This window comes from Corvus brachyrhynchos, unplaced genomic scaffold (assembly GCF_000691975.1).
Source record: "Corvus brachyrhynchos isolate BGI_N302 unplaced genomic scaffold, ASM69197v1 scaffold331, whole genome shotgun sequence".
NCBI classification, from domain to species: Eukaryota; Metazoa; Chordata; class Aves; order Passeriformes; family Corvidae; genus Corvus; species Corvus brachyrhynchos.
In genome coordinates this window covers 521,758-539,232 of record NW_008237229.1, presented here as the reverse complement: position 1 = coordinate 539,232, position 17,475 = coordinate 521,758, and the positions used below count along the sequence as shown (strand labels likewise).

Here is a 17,475-nt window from a genome sequence, read left to right as displayed (position 1 = left end):
AGCCAAGAAATGAAACTGTTAAAACATAAACCCCCAAGAGAAAGTATCATTAATAAATCAGAATTATCACAGGCTTTGCCAGGTTACAAAGACTTGCCATGGCAGGACCACCCACCTTCTTTCATTCCATGGAGAACAGACCTTATCAGTGGTCACCCATTCTCTAATTTTCCTTAAACACAAAGAAAGCAGAGCTCCTTTATCTTCTGCTGTTCTTCATCCCACTGAATTTACACAACCAGCACTTACTGGTTCAGTGCATCATTTCCACTACAGGGCATGAACTCTTGAGGACAGGTTTTGACAGAAAGATCACCTACACTTGGGAGCATAGGGGCCCCTTCCTGTGGCAAACTACAGTCTTGCTTTGTAGATCTAAGACTGGATTCAGCTTGTGTTTGAATTTTATAAAGCATTGCAAATGACTTGGATAAAATTAACTAGTCAGAAAAATCTGAACACCTGTCTTGTTTACCTAGCCTATACTATGGCAGATATTTCAAAAAACACAGATTTCTGCAGTTACTCTTCAGCTTTTTGTTCCAAGGAAAACATTCTTCAGGGAAAACACCCCAAGAAATAAGTATGTTTGTTATAACAACCGAAGAACAGCATAATTTTCATAATTTACCAATGACTAAGCAGCTGATTTAGAATTTCAGTTTACAATTACAATTAGAGAAAGGAAGTAAAAAAAGTCTTTCTGCTGATTCAACTAAGCTTAGTCTCAAACAAACCAAAAATAATCTTTCTCAGAAAATGCATTCAGTGTCACGATGCTCGCATAGCCATTTTGTAATTTTTTGGGAGAAAAGTTATCTGCAAAAGCGGCATATTAAGCTGCAGCTAATAACCGAGGTCAGCTCCTGAATCAAATACATTATTAGGGCAGGGTCTGAACTTCACTGCCCAGCAAACATGCACGGATCCACGTGTTACAACACTGCAAACCTCTGCACATTTACTGGACACATCTTTTTCCTAGAACTGTACCTACTGACTGAGCATTTAGACTTTTAGCAGCCTCCACATTTCTTGCTGTTTCACGTGCAATGTATCAGGCAATTTATTTGCCATGCTGGTTCACTTGCCCATTTGCAAGCTATTTATCACAGATCACGCACACCAGCTCAAGGTCGGCGCTTTCTTTTATAACAGTATGGATGCACAGCAGCAGTGACAGATGGTCAAGTGCTGAAGTGTTTTGGGGAGCGAGGCAGGTGGGAGAGCTCATTAATAAGAGAAAACAGCAGGAAAGAGGATGAGAAAAGAAAGAGGAATCAGTCGAGAAGCGTGGTCTGAAGAAATGGGATCAGCCAAGATCCTGAGGGAGCTGGGTAGATGTGTGCTTTCTGGGGTTTTAGTGTGTAGCTTTATTACTTGCATGCTTAATGCAATAAATGCTTTCCAGAATTTTTAGGCTCCTAAATCATGACAGAAATTTTCAGTATGTTAGAACAGAACAGACCATTTCAGTTGGAATGGATCTACAACAACCATGTAGACCAATTACCTGATCAATTCAGGGCAGGCCAAAAGTTAAAGCATCTTGTTAAGGGCATTGTCCAAATGCTTCTTAAACGCTGACAAACTTTGGGCATCACTTCAGATAACAAGAAGGGCTTTTTCAAGTATGTTAACAGCATAGGAGGCCTAAAGAAAACATTGGATCACTACTTGTTTCATGATCACTGTGGCCAAGGCATCCCACCTACTATCACATTCCCCAAGTCCTTCCTAACCGCAAACAAGTCTAGGAGGGCACCTTGCCTGGTTGGTTCACTGAGTGCCAGTGCCTAGAAGTTATCACCAACAAACTTCAAGAACTTCCAAGACCTTCTCCTCAGCATAAGTGTTGTATTAAAGTAGCCTGGAAGTCAGGTACCTTAACTGTGGAGGGTACATCTGACCCTTCATGGTCACTCCTCCCAGTCTGTCAACTCCTGGAAAAAAACATACGCACCCTAGATACATGCTGATTTGGTCTTAATCTAGATTACATTTTAATCTAGATTACACAGTATTCATGAATTTACAAAGAGCTCTCTGATAACAGTAACCACTTCACAGGAACCATGCAGTTAAACTCACATACTCCAAATTCCTTCAAGACTGGACCTGAAAGCACACTGAGAACCTGTACATCATCTTGGGAATTTCTCTCCCTTTCTTCTGACCAGCTGACAAGAATACTTCCCTTAATAGCTGTTTCACTGAAGAATATTTGCAGTGTTAGGCCCAGAAAGCAAAAATAAAAGTAATTTAAAACAAACAAAACAAACAAAAAAAATGCCCTTTGTCATTCTTTTATACAAGCTAATAAACAAACATGACAACACACTATGTCCCAGTCACAAGAAATCGCTGTTTTCTACAAGAAAACAAGAAAAGCGTCTTTGAAACACTGAATTAATCAAGAGGGACTGAAAAATTTTAACTGCACAAGTTTCATGATCTAATGATAGACTCTTAACAAATGTGCCTTATGAACATGAATTTTCCAATATCATGCAAATAAATATGTTTAATTTTTCTTTTAAATCAGTGCCCAAAAGCAAAGTCCTCTTGAACATTCTTCTGGCCTAATTAATTGGAAAAAGAGAGTCACATCAAATTAATTAAAGGAATACAAAATACTAATCTGCACATTTTTCACCTGCCAAGGACCAAATGTGGGACAGATGCCCAAAACAAGTGACACACAAAACAACAGCTCACAAAATTAAATCTCACGGGACTATCTTCTGTATTATAAATGACAATGTCTATAACCTTGATTTTATAGCTCAGTATTTCTGTATCCAGTAATTCCTAAGAAAATTAGGAGAAACAGGAGCAGTTTGAGATTTGGCATAAGAACAACTCTGCTTGAGAAGGGCCACTTAAAAATGCTCAGGCAGCCACTCCCAGCTCTGCCACAGGGACAACTCAGGTTACAGCCCCAACTTTCCACGGAGCCAGCTGCTCCATAACCTGCAGCCAAGAGCAGCACTCTGGCAGATGCCACTCCTTCCTGCAGCCAGCAGCAGCTCACATCCCCTTGGGCCAACAGGAAAACACAGACCAGAAAGAGACGTTCATCAGCTCCCACCATCACAAATAATCACACTCCTAACCCATTTCAAAAGCTGATCAATGTTCTGCCTAAAATAATTAGGTTTTTTTTTTTCATTATACTGCTACAGGGATCATATTACTTTGAAAATTAATAACATTCTCAATTCCTAATTACTAAATTACTTGTCATTTGCTTGCACCTTGACTTAGTAAAATTAAGGGCTCACTGCTTGCCTTTAGCTGAAATATTAATATAGAGTAGCAAGCTTGCAGATTTAATTTTGCAATTTGCTATACCAGGCTCTTCCACTCTGAGGATAATGTAAAAGGGAGAAATCAGGGTCTAACCACCTTTTCTTGTGCCTGGTCTGGCTTCCGTTCATCTTTCCTGACTGCTGGTGACTAGGTTTGTATGCAGCATTATAGACATTGAACAGCTTTAACTGCATGTCCCCTAACACTTTTCTCATGGCTGTATCATACTCATATGATCACCCTTTAACTGGTGAATGCACTCAGAGGTGGCTTTTCTCCTCTGTTTCCCAAAAAAAAAAAAAAAATTAAAAACTCACCTACAACTTTACAGCATATATTTTTATTGGGAGCAAGAAATACAGAGCCTTGGTACTTACACTATCAAACTTCCTCTGCACTGCTTTCCACCTTCTAAGCACTGGGAACACCTCCCATCTCTGTATAATGAGTAAACTGCCATTAGCAGCTCACCTACTGTGGTAATTTAGAAGAGCTCATTCATGCCTCTCATTCAGTATCCACCAAAAAAAGTTTTCCTATTTGCAAATACTGACCAACTGCATCACTCATTAGTCCCGTTTTGCTTTTGGAGAGGTTGGTAACAACTGGTGAGGCTGAGGTTGCTGAATCACACAGTACAACACAACTACCTACAACACAACTCAGGTTGTAGGGGTACATTTTCCAATCCAAGGGCCAGGCTGAAAGGACGACTCTAAATATAAATAAAAAACTTATTTTACCAAAGACGTGCCAAAACCCAAAATCAATTACTTTACACAAACTTTCAGGACTCTCCTCCTTGGAGACACACAGTGTGCTCCATACCTACAGTCACCTGAATACTGGTGCAATGCTGATTGGGGTCAGAGCACCTTCTTTCTTGTGCTCCTCTAACAACACATCCACTTTGCACCTCTGGTTCATCATCTCTGACACTAAGGAAGAAGTGAGGCCACATGTCCATGATGAAATTTTGGCTGAAAGCAGATAACCTTTTTCTCTAAGGGTCCAACTAGCAGCTTCCCAACCCTTTACAGCTGTAGAGCCCCATAATACAGAGAGCAAATTCAGTCTTATATGGTGTAAATGCAAACTGAGCATAACCAGAGTTTCATTGATTCCAGGAGTATTTTGAGATTCTGCAACCCCTCATCTGGCCATCTCAATGAAGTCAACAGAAGCTTTGCCCTTGCAAAGGACAGAAAGATGGAACAAAGCAGCCATTAAGGAATTTACCACCTATTTAAAAACAGTGTAGTATTTTGCTTTCTGCTTCCTGTGCATCTCATAATGGAGGGGTGTATTTGGTCACAGCTAACACCTATCACATTTCCTCTTTACTAACAGTAAAGAATGGGGAAGAAGGAAAACCGTCACGTCATACTTGGAAGAGAAAACCAAAATCAAGGGAGCACAGTGTAAATCACACCTGAGCTGTGGCAGTGGAAGTCTCTTAACCCTATCTAATGTAATGCTGATTTAGAAAGCAAAACAGAAGCCAAATAAATACAGAAATAAAAACTACCACGCCTGCTTGTTTATATACAGGCTGACAAATGCTGCTGAAGACAGTTGGGATTCATTCAATCTGCCAGGCACACCAGGGAACATTAATTCATGTCAGCAGCTCTTTGCACCATCCTGTGGTGCTACATCCCAGGACTGGCATACTGCCGCAGCAGGGCTGCCTCCTTCCAACTCCACAGCCAAGAGGGAAAAAAGCAAAACCAAAACAAACAGCTACAACAACCACCTAACTCCTGTATTTGGTTGCTTTTACTATTCTAGACTGTAAAGAACATCACCTGCTCTTACTGCAAAAGGATTATAATTCTGCCTATAAGCACAGCTGGAAAGGATAAGGGTGCACAGACTGAGCAGAATCACACCAATGCTCAGCAAGTGTTACACACTTCGAATTCAGCTATGATTTTCCTACACAGTGCCTTCTCAAGCACCTGCAGGTGCACAGCAGCACAAGATTTGCTTCCTGACAGCTGTGATCATTTGACTAAATTTCATTCCCTTTCCTAGGAAGCTGCTCTCTGACAACATACGCTGCATCTGAGTGGCCTAGACCAAACCACTTGGCTCCTCTCAAGGTCAGAGATCCTTACTATTACTCTTTCTTTATCTGGGTGCCATTAATGGCAAGGACAGACACAGCCTCTGGGTCTGATACTTGCTGACATGTGCGGGCAGTGTCACAGCCCTGCAGCTTCCTTCCCCTTCCCATTACATGCACTCACACTTTCTGGACTCTTACCTTAAACATACATCAGTCCCCTCACTCAGCAGACCATTCCCACCCCTCTGCAGGTGATTTTGGGTGTTCTGTTTCTCTTGCCCTCAGCCCATCCTTGCCAGGCCACCCCCACAAAACCCCTTCAGTCCTGTCCCAAAACCCACCTGAAGTACACTTGCTCAAGTCTGTGCAGCTACATGCCCCACTCCTGTCACTTTCAAGGCAGTGGCTGCCAACAAACAGAAAACTGTGGTGGTGCAGAGGCAGAAGCAAAGGCAAAACCCAAAAGCATTAAACAGATTATCCTGAAACACAAGCTTCTGGAACAGGGAGGGATACAAAATTCCTGACATTCTCAGCTGGCAAAGAGCAAATGGGAAAAATGTTATGCATGAAAGCCACTTCCAGATACCATTTAGCATTTTAAAACCTTGAGTTGTTTTCCTTACATGATTGAAGGCTGGAAGTCCAGTTCTCAGGATTTAAAAGCAGAATAAATCAGGAAAGATCTGTCTGTCTCTGATCTACAGGTATTTTCTGCTAGTTAAATTGAAGATTAAATATATATAGATACATATAAAAGAGTGACCATTTTTTTTCCAATGTCTAAGAATTCTTCAGCTGAAGAAGGGAAAATCTCAACATTTTAGGTTAACCTTTTAAAGATATTTTAAATAAGCAAACAACAAACTTTTGCAACACCACAGAAGTGACCTGTGCTTAGTCCTTCTGAAGTTTACAGTCATTAAACAAAGGATGCAAAAGACACTACACCAAAACCATGACTCATTGTCAAGCTACACATGCTGCAAGTTTGCTGAAGCTTAAGAAAAAAACACATTTAAATGCATCCCTTAAATGATTTACCGTGCTTTATGCTCACTCTGAAAATAGTAAAAATAATATATTCTTGCTAGCTCTAATGCCACTTGTGCTCTCACACTACCAAATCACCTGTCAACATTTGCAGCACGCAAGAGGTAGCTCACTGCAGGGAGGTCCTCACACCACACACAGTGAACCACCCCCACTCTGACTGAGCTGTGGGAGACCATCAGAGCCACCCTTATAACACCACAGAGCAAAATTCAGGCTGCGCCTTGCCTGTGGAAATAATTAAGTCATTGATAGATGGTGTTGTGACACTGTCTCTGAATCACCAGGACAAATACTGCCACTCAGAAAAGAGGGAGCTATAAAGAGCTGTGGACATGTCATCAGTCAGCCTTTTCCTGGAAATGGAGAAGGTTAAAAACAAAAAAAGAAAAAGCTCACAGCTCAGGATAATTCTTATCGAGGTTTAAACTGGGCTCAAGTAATTGAGGCTTCTTCTATTAAATAAAATTAAAAGTCCCAGAGTTCAACAAAGTAAATTTTAAAAGGACAGAGATAAATTTTCCTGCCCTAGAAACATGGCCCTCAGACCCCTGTTTGCTACAATATTCCTCAGCTGGCAAAATGGAAAGCTGGCAGCCACCCAAGGTATTCAAACAAAGCGTTGTAATTAGAAGCTACTTAGGGCACCATGAACCAAAATATATGCTAATAAAAATATCATTAACTAACTTGCAAGGAGACTCTTGTTAGAGGAGGGAATCTTTGCTAACAACAACATCATTGTTGAGCTTGTAAGTCCCTAAGTCTGTGGCAACAATTCAAAGCTAATGGGGAAAACGTGAGATAGGAGGGGAAAAAGTGACATTTGAGAAATACTGGTGTGGAGGGAAGGTGACTGTGAAGAAAAAAATAAAGAGAGTTGGTTGGATAGTACACCAACACAAAGCAACCAGGTCTACAGAGACCAGTACTTAGGCACAGAAGATAGGAGGATTTTGTGAAGTGTGCTGCCAGTTTGTTTATTTCTAGTCAAAAAAGAAAGGGAAAGAAAAAAAAAAACCAAGGTAAAAGGATTAAGAAGCTCTCTCTCCTTTTGTAATCAAGTACAATGTGAATTTTTCACCACAAGCCACACACCCCTCTCCAGGGTCTCCTCTTAAGAAGGACGCTCAGCATTCACTCCCACCAGGGATATGACAGAAATGCTTTCAATCCCCATTTTCTGCTGTCTTATTGTCACTCTGCAGCATTGACTCCAAGCTAGCAGTTTCCCAGAGAAAATCACAAACAGGGAAGCAAAAACTCATTAAAAAGGACAAACTCATAAACGAGGATCATGGAAGTGCCACTTTGTTGTTTCTGTCTGCCTGCTCTACCACAGTTAAAGTTTGAGCTTCATTTTCATGGCATAAGTGAGGTTTCAGTTAAATCTCAGCCAGGGCTCTCCTGCTGTGAAGGCTCCACATCAGCACATAGACAGAGCTGGCACAGCTGGGGAAGCACAGAGCACCCCGACTCCAGAATAAGCACAAGCCTATGCCTGGCTTTGCATTTAGGAGAGCAAACACAAACAAGGGCAATGTTGAAAGAGCAGGAAGTCCTAAACACTGCTCTCATCAGTACAGACTGACAAAACTGCCAGGCTTCAACAGTGGAACACAAAGCCTCAACAAAAATTGCGAAGAACAAGGGAAGGACAACTCTCAAAGTAGAAACAACACTCAGAAGACATTTATTAGCACACTGTGAAAACAGCAATAGGCCCAGAGGTTGGGATAGGCTGGAAATGTTGGGTCATCATTGCTGTTCAGAGGATAATGAGAAAGAATTTAACAGGGGGGAGACATTTGTTCTTGAAGAGCAGATCAGAAGGAGGAACACAAAACAAAGCAACCAAAAATCCCTGATTAAAGTAAGATATTGAGAAGCATCATGTGTTTAGCTGTAAAATGGGAATGTTCTAGGACAGAGAACGACCTGGACCAGTATGGACCTCACCTTGGGAAACTTGTCTGCCTCTGTAGCTAGAACTCAACACCAATTAACTTTGTTTACTATATCACTCCATTTTGCTAGTCCTAGTGAAGGACTGGGAATACACTTTGCAAACATAGAATAAAAAGATGGTCCCTGGACTAATTCCTGATTACTAATTAATGAAAACCCGTAACATGTCTTATCTGTAAGAGATTCTAAGCAATCTAACAGAGTGTGGTGTTCACTGCTCACTACTGGTTTGACACACATAACAAAAAAAAAAAAGAAAGGAGATGTTTGAAAAAAGATGACTCAAAAAAATTTGAGAGGAAACATTATGGACTAGTTGGGAAGGATGGATTTTGTGTCCAAGAGTCAGAGCTCAGTCCCAGACTTCCTGCCTCAAATGAGGCATTCAGTAAATGAAAATATTACTATTCACCTATTTTTAAAGGGCTTTGAGAGTCCTTAGACTATATAGGAAATTAGATGAATACTTTTATCAAAATTTAACTAACTGAGTTTTGTGTATAAAGTGCTAAAACGGAAAGAAAAAGCGAAGAGAGCAGGGCAGTAGAGGGAAAACGGAGAGAATAAGCAAAGACACTGAAACCATGGGAAAGAAAACTGAACTTTTGCTACCTCTTGCAATAATTAGTCAGTTATCAGCTCCAGACCATGCAGAAATGGAACAAACAAGATTCAAGGGAAGGAATTAGGCTATACTCCAAATAATGTTTTTCAAGGTCCATTTTCCCATCATAAATAACATACTGAATTGTTATGAGCCAACAGATTTCATCAGGGTCACTTTACCTCATGCTGTGCATTCTAAATAAAAGCACAAGCATTTCCTGCACTTAACAGCAAAAATCTTCTTTGCCCACAATACACATACAAGGTATGAAGAATACAGTAGGATGCATCAGGACTGACATCCCAGTTTGTATAAGCATCTCCTTTTATCCCAGCCTAATGTGAGCACAGCTACATTTCCCTGTGAAGAGACACTGTGCCATTTCACAAGTTTGAAGATGTTTCAGGAGTGCACATAAGTTTTTCCATTTCTCTCAAATTTCTCAAGGCAAACATGGGCATATATTAAGAGAGACCTACAGCTCTACAGTCTATTACTGCATACTACTGCCACTGAGGCTGTTAAAAGAAAAAAAGTGATCAGCCAGACTTACATACAGTCAAGATGAACTAATACCCAAAAATCCATTCTGGCTTTTTTTTTTTTTTTTTTAAAGTCAAAGGAAAAGCTGCTTGATCTGAGCAATTCACTTCAGACACTCAAAAAACATCAAGACAAAAATCCAAAGCAGTTCAGGTTGCCAGTGGTAATTTCCAAAATAATAACAGGAGACAAAAGCCATGCCCCTATTCAATGTCCCAATCCAAGGCAACCCCGGAGTCACCACCTAAGTTCAGACCACCCTCAGCCCACGGGCTGGAAGTCAAAGCCTTTCCAATGCCAATGAGAGCTGCCACACACAAACCTGATGAAACCAGGGGAGAAATGGATGTTGCTGGGGCATGCTCAAGCTGCCTTGGGGAAGGTGGCAGACAATTCACACCATGGTTTAGGGTTTTTTTTAGGTAAGTGGTATGGTCAGCCTGTCTCTGCATTCTCCCCATCCATGAAAAGGGAACCTACATGGTTGGTGCCTGCTGACCACCTGCATTGCAGAGCCTGGCAAAGATTCAGGAGGTTGATACTTACAAAGTCTTCTGAAGATGAAAGGTTTAGAAAAAGTACATCAGAGAGACCAGGATAATAAAAGCGTTCTGCAAACTGATACTCACCCGTTCCTGACCAGCTGTGTCCCAGATCAGAAATTTATGAAGCTCATTCCCACAGGGCACAGTTTTAGTCATGAAGGATGCTCTGAAAAGGAGAAAGAAAGAGAAATGTGTAACTTAACTGACACTATGAATATGTAACCTGTAGACTCTAGTGAGTTCTGCTGGATTAGACTGCATATGGGGAAAACCCCAGAACCTTGATAAAATGCCTGCAGAAGTAGAAGTCTCCCTTTTCTCAGACAGGGCATATGCTACCTATAGATGTATTTTTTGAAAGAAGGGAAAAGCCTATGAAGTTCAGAGGGCACTTTGTTCATGGATCTAGGAACACAAATGCTCCTGCCATTTACATGTGGCTTCTGCTGCTTGTTAGCTCCATCTTCTTGGCGATATGAACCCGAGAAAAAGGCAACAGACAGCATCATGTGCCACTTCTCACTTTAACATATGAGACTGGATCACCAGGGAACAGAAAAGCCACCTGCTGGAGTGCACATGGTAAACAAATGCAAGAAAGTTGTTTTCCCTTTCAACTGGGATGAATAAGTCTTTGTAGTTTCTTTTATTTTCCATAATGTCTATGTTTTCAAAGCTTTTTCTTTTATGAAAGGTTACAAATGTACAGGCTTTTCCTATATTACAGCAGTTCATTTGAAAGCTGGTAGGACTGCCAAACTCTGGCAGATTTCTATTGTTCCCATCCTATCTGGGTACTGCTGAATTTTTTTTGTGGTAACATTTTTCCTGGCCCATAAAGATGCATTTGATACAATGCACTGTTGTTACAAAAGCACCAAATGACATCAAATGACATGTGACTGAACAAAACACTTCCTGAGAATGATATACCAGAGTTCTCATATACAGCCATCTGCAAATTGCTTGAATTTAACAATGCTGCATTGCTTATGAAAATACTAAGGAGGAAAAAAAAAAAAGGCAGCATTTCTTTGGTTGTTTTCAGGGTGTGTTCTCTCAGTTGTCACTCTCCTTCTCAAACCAATAAGCAACACTTCACAGCATCAAAAACAGGAACTTTATAGATCCACAGTGGTTACTGTTGATTGCAAGGATTATATATTTTAAATAGTTGAATAACTTGGAAGAAAAAAAACCCCGTATCTGTGTAGACAAACAATATCACCTGTGTGAAACTAGCCTTCACATTTTAATCTCCTAATGGAAAAAAAAATCCCTTTGGTTTTCATAATTACGATAACAGAGGAAAATTGTTTTCCAAATTGAGCTGAAGGCATTTACTTAGCAACAACAACTACTTGGGGAAAAGGGCTGCTAACAGTTTAGAAGTAAAGAAAAACCCACTCAAGTTGCCATCAATTCCTTCACTGCAAACAAGTATCCTTCAGCCAGTAATTTTATTCATGACATGCTTCCTTTCTCTTTGTCCATTTTTCCCTATCCATTACATTCAGGAATCCAAAACTGTCCTGGAACTTCTACGTGCAGCTTCCAGCTGAGACTCCTCCATGCACTGAAAGGCAGAGCTTCAGAAGGTACCATTCAACCCTCTGAACAACACAGCAACCAATACCAATCCTTCACAGACGACAGATGAGCCCTTTCCCCCCAAATTCCTCCTTTCTGTACATTCCATAGTAGCTTCCTTTCCCATAAGAGATCCATAACTTTAAAAATTTTCCAGGTCGCACTGGACTTGGAAGATTTGTCTCTAGGATACTAAAAGAAAAAAAAAACTGAATTAGAATCTACTACAGGACTATTGGGATTCTGATGGTCTGATATATGGAAGCTTAGTATTTTTTAAAGAAGCAGTATAAATTAATCATACTTAGTTTAAATTGCATTGTCCCTATTTTAAGAAAGGACAATGTGACACATCCTAAACTTAGACAGAAGCCCATCCATATGTGGAAATAGACACTGTCCATGTTCCAGCAGAGCCTACCAGGGCACTCAACAAGGATACTTGAAGGGCTTCCCATGGTCTTCCTGCCATTACTCAGCTTCGGGATGACCTGATCATTGTGCAGATCACAGCTTCTTGGGTTGTGCGGTTTTGGTTTTTGTCTTGTCAAGAGCTTCCCACTTTGGACTGTTTTGGCTGTAGGACCTTAGGACTTAAATCACTCAAGGATCTGATTTGAAACCTCACTGACCAGTGAAAACTGAAGTGATATTATATGTGGTACTTACCCAATAGTAGGACTAATATTATGATCAAAGTGGTCCTGGACAAACCGACAAACGATGCTCGATTTCCCAACCCCAGTATCCTGAAAATCAAAGAAAGCATGACAGTGAGTCATGAAGTCATATCTAGGAGACCCTAGATGTCAATACTTCACTTGATTATTTTCAAGAATTAATATTTGACTCTTTCTTCCTGTCTTGTGGCAAGCGGGGCACATCACACATTTCAGAAGAAAAGTGAGGACATGTCCTTTTCAAACATCAGCATTGTGAGTGAATATCCCTGGCCCTCTTCCCAGGACTCCCTTCTCTCCAAGCCTTCTATTTTATTGGGTGGATTTTATATTCCTGTTGCAAGTTACTGCAGTCCATCCAGCATGGCCATTTGCTTGTACAAGCAAACCCCGTGCTTTCCAACACACGGCGCATTACCCGCAGAGTCAGAGAAACAATCTCATTCAGGCCTGTTGCAAGGCCAGCCCAAGCAAGCTTCCAAAACAGACTAATAACACCAACATTTTAGCACTCTGACAGCACTGATTTAGTGGAAATAACCTTTTCATAGCAAGGTGAACAAGCCCACTTGGTGGAAACTTTGCAGAAGCTTTGGGTGGTTTTGAAAAGGTAGGAATACAAACATTTGGATCCCCAGAGATGTGCGGCTCTCCCTGTGCATCCCATGTTAGAGGACTGCAGTGAAAGAGCATTACTTTAAACACAACACAGCTTACTTTCTACACTGCAACATGGCAGGCTGATTCCATTTGCAGGAATAGTTTGTTGGTTTTTTTCTTTTAATACACCAAATCAGTAGGGAAAAATAAGAGCAGTACAGCACCAGAATAAAATTCAAAATAACCTGAAGAGGTAGGAGAAAACTTGCAATCATGCAGAAATACTATTTTAGGCATTTAAGATACAAACAACTTCCCTAAAATGCAGCATTTTTCAGTCTGTCTGTTTTTGCCCAAAGCCTTGGATGGTAGGTAGAACTCAAATTATACAGAGTATTATCAAGAAGAGGAATAACAATATTGCTAAGTCTTCCAAAGAATTGCAAAGAGCCTCCTTAGAGACAAAAAGGATGCCAGGAAATCGATCTTGACCTTTCCAAGACATTAACAATGACAGCCCAGGGTCCAATCTAACTCATTAAACAGTCAATAGAAAGTTTTCTATTAATTTCATTGAAGTGATTGCAGAACTACCAGACTGTAGTTCCATTTGTATCCACATTTTAAGATGACTAATTTACACAACACTCCTGAAAAATGCCAATACAATAGTTTGTTAACAGCACAACACACATAACTATATATTTTTTAAAAAGCAGCTTTTGCCCCCACGTAACTACACATCAAAAATAGCACTTCTGCCTCTCCTATAATCAATTTTGCGATACGTTGTCTTCTTTTTGAATAAGAAAGAAAAAGAATGTCTGTATTTACATTTCCTTTCACCACTCATACATGAAACTATATTGTCACGCCAAAGTCTACAGACAGCACTTATTAGAAAACTATCATTTAAACTCTCATATTTAATTCAAAGCTGTCCTTAGTCAGCTTAAAAGCCATAATAAATGCTCATGCTACACAGACAGTTGTTTATCTACTCTGTTCAATCAATAGGAAAAAAAGATCAAAGAGAGGAGCAGTGTTCATAAACACCACTGTAGCCTTTGATCAATAGCAGTAACACATCCTGTTACTATTCCCAAATTTTGCTTTCATTATCAATTCCAGCTGATATTGCTCTATAATTACTACACCAGGATGGCAGAACACAGTAAAAAAAAATAAAATTAAAAAACTCCTCTGCCCTGAAATTGAGGATCTAATTCTTTTCCCAGATTTTAAATGGTGTAGAGAAACTAGAATTACCACCCACTGGTTGTGAGGAATTACACGTCCCTCTTGTGGGGACAGCATTTTTTCCACTGTGTTCGAAACTAGACATTGGTTCCGGTGACCTGATGATGCTTTAGTTTCATCTGCTTCCTCCAGCTCCCCTGACGGGTCACTCAGAACTGCAGCTGCAATTACAAGAGGAGCCTGGTCTCTGGCAGGGACGTGACATCCACAAGCATGGATTAAAGCTTAGCTCATTTTCCTGGAACCTCTTCATCTTTCAGTTTGTGGCTCTGACTAATGTTTCATGATAACATTAAAGGACCTTTCAAAGTTTCTATTCCTTTTGCATCTCACAATGAGCACAGTTAAACTTAAGCATATGCCAGGCACACCAACAGCCCTCCAGAAGCCTAAAGGCTTTCTTACCCTTTGCTCCTGCAGTTGCTTGCACTACCAAGAGGGTTAAATATACCCCTCGAGTAACTGGAGTGAAACCAATGGGCTTGGACCACAAGCAAACCTGCTTTTAGGACAAGCACTGCTGCAGCCAGTGGCTGGTGCTTTCCAGGAGCCAGGCAATTTATTGCACCAGGGGGGTTCAGTTGAAACAAGCACTCCCAGCTTCCTTTTGTTGCCTGGAGGATGCAAACCACCATCTACCAGAGTATAATTAGAGCATAGAGGGGAAGGAAGTAAAATAGAAAAGGCTTCCTACTTAAGGCAGTGATTATCATTCCAGCATGGGATTTAAAACTACTTAGACAGTGTTCAGTCCATGTTACTGAAAATTGTACTGACACCCATCAATCAAGACATTCACCTGCCTGAAAGCAAAGCAAATCACAGTGTATAAACATTATACAACAACTTGAAAACAGCTAATGAGACCTTAACTTTTACTGACAACAGGGAACTATCTTTCAAGTCTCTCACAGAAGACAAGGAAAGCAGAGTTGTTGCTTCAAAGAAGTAGAAAAAGTGTTTGCTTCTCAGCAATGCATTGAAATTAAACCTCCTTGCTAAGGCTGTATAAACCTTTCCTGCAACCATCTGCTTTGTACCTTACTATATGGTCTTGCTCTACATAAAGCCATTTTTCTAACATCTGACGGGGATGATCTGCCTTGTTTTGTTCTTTTTTTTAAAGAATTATAGAAGATTTTTCAAGCCGCATGGCTGGGTAACATTCAGGCATACAGAAATTTATTTTTCCAGTTCTCAGAGTTCTGCTATTACACCCTCTAATCTCTTTTTCTGTTTTGTTGTACTTGATGTTGGTGTACATGTAACATCAAACATACATGAAGATATAACATCTTGGCTTATGCAAAAGGTCACGGCAGCACCGAGCAAAGTGGATTGAACAAGTTTTAGAAACTGAGAACATGCCCTCAGGAGTTATGTTGACACTCGAAGGAACAGATCCTGCAATTCTTCAGAAAAATCCTCATTCACAGGAAACCCAAGGGCTTCAGCACTATACTCATTGACTCATCACGATAAAGAGCATACCAACCCAGGAAAGAAGGTGCAAGAAATTAATAAATAGAAAATAATTATTGTGAATCAAGGTTTTCACAAGTCACTTAAGGAACCAACTACATATTTTGCTTTTCTCCTTTTCCTCTTCATAAGCCTCCTAGCACACTTACAAAATATCAGTTACAAACCACATTGTAGCGAGATAAGCAAAGTGGGTGGTGTGGGGAGGAAGGAAAGAGGCAGAAATGTAATTCACAATAAGTGAGGCACAATTAATTAGTTCACCAGAGTAAGTAGCTACAACTTCAGAATCTCCCCTGGTCAGCAAAATGGATTTAAAAATCTGAAACTGTATCAGATGTTTCTGATAAAGAGAAGGAACCAATGCAAGCATGACTAATTCCAGATTTTTACCCTTTAACCCCAGAAAATACATTCTCTGTTCTTTCAAAATCCCTTACCAGCAGACTTAGGTGTGAGGAATTTAAGAGCACCAGAACGGAGACCAGAATGCCACAGAAAACAGGGTTTCCACCCACACTCCTGCTCCCGGGGAACCACCCCACTTGGCTCTCCTCAGCTCTCATTACCGTAAAGGAGATGAGACTGTATTTCAAGCTAGCAGCATTACAGGATGCTGGCAACTCATTTGCAGGCAAACAACAACTGAGCTGCTGATTTCTTCTGGCTGATTTGCAGCAGCTTACAGGGAGATAAAAAAATAAAGCAGAAAAAAATAGTTTAATATGAGCAATATATTAAAAAAGAAAACCATTTTCCCGTTACAAATAGGCATTTGGTATATTCCTCTGTCTATTGTTCCAAACACATTTATCCCAGCAGAAAAAGCTAATGCAGAAAAATTTAGTTCTTTAATTTAAATCTGGATGTCTCATTTACATCGTTGCACATAGGGCCTAGTCCTCCAAGCACTTTTCCAAATTGGAGGCATCTATAGTACCCTGTAAACACATCCCTGATTAGGCTGTTAGTGTTAAGCCTTGATATTATAATAGCTTTTAATACATTCAGGGTCAAGCCCTACTGTGCTGAGTAAATTAATCTCTTAAAGTCTTTTTTTTTTTTTTTTTTTTACATCTAAAATGGAATGAATGTTGAATTCACAAAAAAATCCACACATATCATGACTGGTGACTAAACAGCAGCCCTGTAATTATGCACACTGCTGCAAGAGCTTTTTTAGTCTTGACTATGCAGAGTCTTTTTGTGCTATGTTAACACACAGGGCTTCCCAAGTATGTGTAAAACTAGATAAACCATATAAAAATCCTTTTACGACTCTAGGATTTTGAAAATACAAACCAAACAAGAACACTAGGCAGCACTTCACATGAGGAAATGGCACCCTAAGAATGAACATACTGAAGAAACTGCCCTCTGTCCCTTCCAGTTGCAAAGTAAGGAAAAAAAAGAAAAAAAAAACATCTGGCTTGTAACCACCACAGATCTCATGACTAACTTCCCATTTCAGCTTTAAAGGAAGGTTGAGATACACCACAAAAATCTGCATTAAGAAGCAATGGAGAACTGACCTCTATATAAATAGGGATCCCACACACAGCTCCTTCGGAAGGAAGCTTTCTCAACAGCTTGGACAAAGCCAGGATTCAATCAAATTTACAGTCTGAATTTGTAAAAATGTTTAAAAATTAAAAATGTCTGTCCCTTCAAAACATTTCTCACAATAACTAAGAGTCACTGAGACATGAGCTACAGACAGGTCTCATTAAATCTGACAGGGTTTAACGTGAGTTAGTATTACAG

At 40.2% G+C, this 17,475-nt stretch overlaps 1 protein-coding gene across 1 annotated transcript in view; it reads right to left on the bottom strand.

Annotated features, from left to right (window-relative positions):
• Window positions 1-17,475, bottom strand: part of RAB31 (RAB31, member RAS oncogene family) — a 45,824-nt gene that overhangs the window by 27,337 nt on the left and 1,012 nt on the right. The window contains exons 3-6 of the mRNA XM_017729434.1: window positions 14,824-14,829; window positions 12,359-12,438; window positions 10,184-10,265; window positions 1-15 (exon numbers count right to left, since the gene is read on the bottom strand). The exon at window positions 1-15 is cut by the window's left edge and continues 69 nt beyond it. Coding sequence (XP_017584923.1) covers window positions 1-15; window positions 10,184-10,265; window positions 12,359-12,438; window positions 14,824-14,829 — 183 coding nt within the window. The remainder of the gene's footprint in view (window positions 16-10,183; window positions 10,266-12,358; window positions 12,439-14,823; window positions 14,830-17,475) is intronic.